At 37.9% G+C, this 6,840-nt stretch overlaps 1 protein-coding gene across 2 annotated transcripts in view; it reads right to left on the reverse strand.

Moving 5' to 3' along the window:
- Positions 1-4,559, reverse strand: part of carmil2 (capping protein regulator and myosin 1 linker 2) — a 61,291-nt gene extending 56,732 nt beyond the window's left edge. For both annotated transcript variants that reach the window (XM_088006658.1, XM_088006657.1), the window contains exons 1-2: positions 4,291-4,559; positions 830-933 (exon numbers count right to left, since the gene is read on the reverse strand). In XM_088006658.1, the coding sequence (XP_087862784.1) occupies positions 830-933; positions 4,291-4,318 (132 nt within the window). In that variant the 5' untranslated portion in view covers positions 4,319-4,559. The remainder of the gene's footprint in view (positions 1-829; positions 934-4,290) is intronic.
- Between the last annotated feature and the right edge of the window lie 2,281 nt (positions 4,560-6,840).

Below are 6,840 nucleotides of genomic sequence, written 5' to 3' on the forward strand. Positions count from 1 at the left end.
TTACTTAGACTGCTACCCCTGTGACCTCCGACCCTGGATAAGAGGAGGAAGACAGATGGATGGATGGATGGATGGATGGATGGATGGATGGATGGATGGATGGATGGATGGATGGATGGATGGATGGATGGATGGATGGATGGATGGATGGATGGATGGATGGATGGATGGATGGATGGATGGATGGATGGATGGATGCTTTCAGTTGTCAGTGTTTTTAATGAGGTAACTTAAGTAAAAGTTTTAATTTATCAGACTGTGTAATCTGTTTGGAGTGTCGGTTGTTTTCTGTGATAATGAAAACCACAGTCTTCTCAACCCTCCTTCTCCTCCTCCTCCTCTTTCTCCTCCTTCTCTTTCTCCTCCTCCTCCTCCTCCTCCTCCTCATCATAATCATCATCATCACTCTCATCTCCACTCATCTTCTGTCCAGAGGAGACAGTGTTTGGTTGGGACTAGCATCCTTTGGTTTTTAAAGTAATTTGCCTGAAGTTGTAGTTTTTTAACAATAACAACTAAGTTTCCAGTTTATCAATTAGATTTCATGCTTTAAATCTAATGGTTTCATACTTACATACCTTTTCAACACACACTTTCTTTTGTTTTTAATCTGAAGTAAATAATGTTTATGAAAACCACAGATGAACTGATGGTACCAAACCTTGGCTGTATGCAGCCTTTTTCCAGGAATGACTTTTTTATTTATTTTTTTAACAAATATTCAAATATTTTCTCAACAATCTCAGCAACATTCTCTGTCTTCGCTATAATGCGTTCATAATAAATAAAAGCCCTTTTACACTCAGTATGAAGTTTATATGCCACTTACCACAAACTTGCTCCCTGATCTCCCACATGACTGGTTTGACTGGTGCAGAAGAACTGGTGTCACCAGGCAGGCTCTATGAGGCTTCAGCAGCTCAGAGACCTGATCTGCAAACACATACAACATGCCATGTTAGAGACAGGCTGGCAGATTCCTTTCTAAGCAGAGGTAAGATAAATGTGTGGATCCTGCAGTCATGGGCTCTGTTTCAGTCTCAGAGCAGAGACAGTTAACACTAACTGTTCTCTGCCCACTCAGTCAACCCACATCTTCCTTCTACCATTTACACACTTCATTATGGGAGTTGGCGAATGTTGAACAAATAACTTTAAAAGATAATTCATCCTACTCTTCTTTTAACAGGATTCAAACAAAATCTCAAGTACTGTAAGAAAAGTCTATGCTTAGAAATGTTACTGTAAAAGTCAGCTGTGAAAGTTTTGGGAAAGCAACTTCACAGAAAAACTTGTTAAACAACAAACTGTATAAGATTTTATTGAAACCTCGGCTGGGTTTAGTATTGGGGATGTTACAGACTGGAGCAAAATGAATCCTACTAAAGTTATCCCAATCATCTTATCTTTTGACTGGAGAAACAAGAGAAGAAGAAGTCTTGTAGGTGTCATGGGAACAGCCTTAGGCTGCTTTACATCTCTGGAATATCAGAAGTGATGCTGACAAACCAGTTGTTATGTCCTGGGTTATTTTGAGTTGCTGTTAAGGTTTGATTATTCTGTAACATTTTATTTGAAGGGGTGTGCATAAGACTGACATGACACTGTCATAAACATAAAGGAGTCTTTATGAATGTTTATGACAGTTGTCATTAAGTGTCATTTGGTAAATAATGACAATTTCAATGCAAAGTTGCTCTAAAAGTTGCATTGAAAGTCCATTAAAAGTGCCAACTTTGCATGATTTTGTAAATTATGATAATTTACTTCTTGTCTCTATTATTAGTAACTATTATTGTGCAGCATTATTACACACTAACTGAAAAACACACATTTTCTCAACTCACTATTTTATTTAGATTTGTTTAAGGGAGAATTATAAACAAACTGCTAGAAAAAATCTCTTTCCAATAAACATTTCTGAAATTTAATTAAAAAAAAAAAAGATAAAATCAGTAACCAGTAGAGCTACCCTTCTTTTCATTAACAATTATTAGCCTTTCATTAATGGAGTTTATTAGTTTCTTGATGTGTTGATGATCAACTTTCTGTGCAGCAGCATCCACAGCCTCCCAGACACTGGTCAGAGAGCTGGATGGCTGAACCGCATACAAGCTCCCAGCTGGGTTCAGATCAGGTGAGTTGAAGGGCCATGCCATAGGTTTTTCATCTTTAATGCCTTTACTACACAGAGGGGTATTTGGATGCAAGTGATGGAGCATAAAATAATTTTTGAAAGATGCAGACATCTTCCTGTCTTCTAAAGTCCAGAAGGAGTTCAGTGGATTATAAATCCATCTTCAACCTTAAAAGGTCCAACCAGCTTATCATTCGTAACACCAGCCCTACTAGTATACTAGTATACTCACCTCCACCTTGCTGGCATCAGACTCAAGGTGGAGCTCTGTGCCTCTTACTGATCCACCACAGGACCATCCACCTGGTCCACCCAGAGTCACTCAGTTCATCAGTCCAGAAAACCTCTGAAGGATCTGTCAGCAGGTGTCTCTTGGCTCAGTCCAGTGGGTCTCTGGTCTCATCCTTCCTAACCTCGGCCATGCCTCTCAGCTCTTTCATTACACATACATACATCACCTTCTATAATTAAATCCATTAAGCATTGAAGTGTAACCAGCTTGGAGCTAGAAAATCTGCCCAAAAATGATCAAAATCAAAATACTCACTGGTTTAATAATTGTGCTCATGTTGTACTGCACTGACTCTTGACCAAATGCAGTTTACCTCAGATTACTGAACCTGATTCCTAAACAACAGGAGAACAGCCCTTATTTGACTTTCTCTGGTTTCAACACAATTCAGCCAAATGACTTGATCAAATAATAATTGAAAATAAATGAATGAATTAAAAATAACTAAAAAAAAAAAAATAAAAAAAAAAATAAAAAAAAGAACATTTGAAACTAAATTTCAACTTTACAGGACAGTTTTTCCGTGTTCCCTTCAAATGGCTCACCACAAGGCTCCGACCCTTGTTCTCCATTTTAGGTGTGTTTCCTCTGCAGGACCTTTTTCAGGAACCAGGCAAGTTTTCTGGGCTTGTTATGTCCAATGTGTGTTTCTGCTGCAGGAACTTCGGTCAAGCCAGACAAAAACAGATAGATTTTTGCTCCCAAAACGGTTCTAGTATTGTTGTGATCTGCTCTGAGAATAGCTCAACCCATGGAGAAACAACTCTACATGAATTGTTTCTCATGGGGATCAGAGCTATGCTCACCAGTTATTACATTTACAGATGTTCAAAGCAAAGCTCTAAGTTTAGGAAGCAGGAGAACAAGTGTTGTCCGCACAAAGCTGAAGTAGAACGTCACAGTTATCAACCTGTCATATCAAAACAAAGAGCAAACATGCTAACATTAGTGTGTGTGCTACAGGTTCACAATGAAGCCTGAATAAATTCATTATGAACCAGAGTAAGGCAAGAAATATAAGTCAAATCACATCCTGCAGATACAAGCTCTCATATGTTTATGCCCCCATCTTGTAATGTCAGAATTTGTGATGTATGAAAATTTAGGTCATGCTATAAAATTACTTTTATATTTCATAAATATTATTTAACATTTTCCATATATAATCCAAAATTTATTCTGAAAAATTGAAAAAACTGTTAGAATGGAAAAATTGCAGAATGTGTTTTCAGGTGTTTCATATTTTGATGTTTCATCGTACCCAACAAATAAGATCCTTCCTCACAACAAGTTTCAAAAAAGATACCTCAGCATTTCTTCCCTGTTTGTATCCATCTGTCTGTGAGTCTTGGTGAAATAATAATTACAATCAAAATACCTGTTTGGTCTCAGTAGTCCTGACATTTTTCCACCAGCTATGCTGAGTCCTGTTTTTTCAGGCAGTTGCTGTCAGTGTTGAGGTGAAATTAAAGCTGGAGGCACATAGAAGCAACCGTCCTTTAACAAAACACTAAAGGCTGACTCAACTCTGAAGTTCAACTGATGCATCACATATGCGTGTAATGAGTGGTACATCATGTATGCATATTTTCCAGATAAGCAGAACCTGTCCTACTTCACAAACTTTGTTTTACTCACATGAAGCCTTTTTGTGCGTGTAGTTGAAATAACCTTAGACATGATTACAAAGACGTACACTGCAAAGCCAGAGATCATCGTCTGTTTAACATTTACTTTGTCCCCAGTAATGTCAATTTTGAGGAGTAAAAGCATGCATGATTGTACAGAGAGAACAAAAAAAGTATTTTCCATCCAGTTTGTGTCCTACTGTAGAACAACAATGAATAGTGCTAGATGTTACCTCGCAAAGTCTGAGAGATGGAGTCCATGCTGTCAAGCTCTGAGATGTGATGAATTCAAGCAGAAATGTCCAAGCTTCTCTCTTGAGCCACATAAGGAGTCCAGAATGCAGAACAACTGGGTGTTGATCTGAGCTTAGCATCCGCCCAGATGAGAATCAGATCAGAGTACAAGAACGATCCAGTCCTGGACTGGAGGATCGCGGATCTGCTCTCTGCCTGAGACGGCCATCTGAAGAAGAGCTGCTTTCTGTTTCTCACCCTGCATCACGACAAACGTACTTCACATTTTGCTCAGCATGCAGGCACTTTTTGCACATGAACTTAGACACACATCCTGTTCCATTTAGCAAGCAGTAAACCACAATCAGGAAATGTGCACTTTCGTACAGGTATAGAAAACTGTAAAAAGATGAGGGAAGTTTCAAGCTTCTTTGGATAACATTGTAACATAAATATGATCCAAAAGTCAATGGGAGCCAAGAGTAAAGAGTAAAGTCAAGAAATTTTCATGAGTAGGAATGATGTAAATAAATCTTGAATCCATCTGCATATGGAGTCATCTGTAACACTGTGGTTCTGTGGAGGCTGCAGAGCGTTGGGCTTCACACAGATTTTCTATATTAGAGCTACATTATATGACCTTACAGATCATGTGACAAGTTGGAAGTGTGTGGCAGCACAGTCCACTGGTTTTCTTACTCTGGAATGCAGATAGATTCAAGATTTTATCCATCTATGTTGGTATTATCTAAAAAGTTCATTATTACTGAATATTGTGCATATTTTGACATTCCTCTTGAATTGTTGCTGAGTTTTAATGTCCTTTATTTGTTTAATAATGGGGCAGTTTTATGTGAAATTGACTTTCTTTTTAGGTTTGCATTATGTTATATTATTCCGTCATCAAAAACATACCTGGAGTGTTGACTCAAGTATTACATGCATGTTTGAGAAATCCTTTCATCTCCCATAGCAACCATTCAGCTGTGCAGAACGCCGGGGCCAACCAAGCAGCACCTTCGATGACAAAACTCCTTGGAGTTTCATTTTCCAAGCTTCCCCCCTCTCAGAGCAGACCTCCCCCTACCACTGCCCCATTCAGCTCCTTCAGACTAGCCAGCAGCAAATAGCAAACACCTGGTGGAATGGCGCACCTGATGAGCTCATTATTGTTATAGGAGCTACTTGTCTGTGAAACGCTGGTAAAAACTTTGCTAAAGGGTTTATAGAGGAGCCGTGAGTGTCACAAAGAGCAGAAGTTTTTAGAAGCAGATATCCAATTTTAAGGTGATAAACTGCAAGTCAAATTTCTTTTAAGTTCTATTTGATATATACAGCAATTTTATAACTGAAGTTAACAGTTATTTGATTGTGTTATAAAATAGCATCATGCCACTGGAAAAAAACTGTCCCTTTAAGTGAAGTTTTTGCACTAATAATACTCATCCACTTCCACATTTATGGTCTACTGACAGTACTCCCTCCACCATCCAGGTGCAGCAGCTAGATGACAGCGTCTTCAGCTACTAAGAGGGGAGATATTATTAATTTTATTAATATCATTCAGACATCCACTCCATGACATGATGGACGGATGAAGAACTTTCAGCCTGAGGCTGACGACACCAAAACTCAGCTCAGCAAAATCATTCCTGCCTGAAGTCATCAGACTTCACTACAGCTCTTAATGTATTTAACTCTAAATGTAGTCTACACTCATTTATAGATTTATTTATAGGATAAAACATGCTATAATTTTAAAACATATTGTAATTTTATCTATTAAAAGATTCTGGTCATATTTAAATTAAAATATCACACATATGTGATATAATTTATACATCTATTTTTTATCAATTTTATATCCCTTGGCTATGTTGGTAATATGTGTATTTACTAATATTTAACACTTTGGAGTAGCTTGTCAACAAATTAGCATTTTCCCCTCTGGGATCAATAAAATACAGGTGCTGGTCATAAAATTAGAATATTGTGATAAAGTTCATTATTTTCCATAATGTCATGATAAAAATTAAATTGTCATATATTTTAGATTCATTGCACACCAACTGAAATATTTCAGGTCTTTTATTGTTTTAATTTTGATGATTTTGGCAAACAGCTCATGAAAACCCAAAATCCCTGTCTCAAAAAATTAGAATATTATGAAAAGGTTCTCTGAACGAGCAATAAAAATAATCATCTGAATCAACAAAGTAACTCTAAACACCTGAAAAAGATTCCTGAGGCCTTTAAAAACTCCCAGCCGGGTTCATTACTCAAAACCACAATCATGGATCAGATTGCTGACCTGACTGCTGTCCAGAAGGCCATCACTGACATCCTCAAGCAAGAGGGTGAGAAACGGAAAGAAATTTCTGAACGAATCGGCTGTTTGCAGAGTGTTATATCAAGGCACCTCAGTGGGAAGTCAGTAGGAAGGAAAAAGTGTGGCAGAAAACGCTGCACAACGAGAAGAGGTGACCGGACCCTGAGGAAGATTGTGGAGAAGGGCCGATTCCAGACCAAATTAAATTTTCATCTCCATA

Source organism: Poecilia mexicana, unplaced genomic scaffold, assembly GCF_051168715.1.
Source record: "Poecilia mexicana isolate PSO_F unplaced genomic scaffold, ASM5116871v1 scaffold_6, whole genome shotgun sequence".
In the NCBI taxonomy this organism is placed as follows: Eukaryota; Metazoa; Chordata; class Actinopteri; order Cyprinodontiformes; family Poeciliidae; genus Poecilia; species Poecilia mexicana.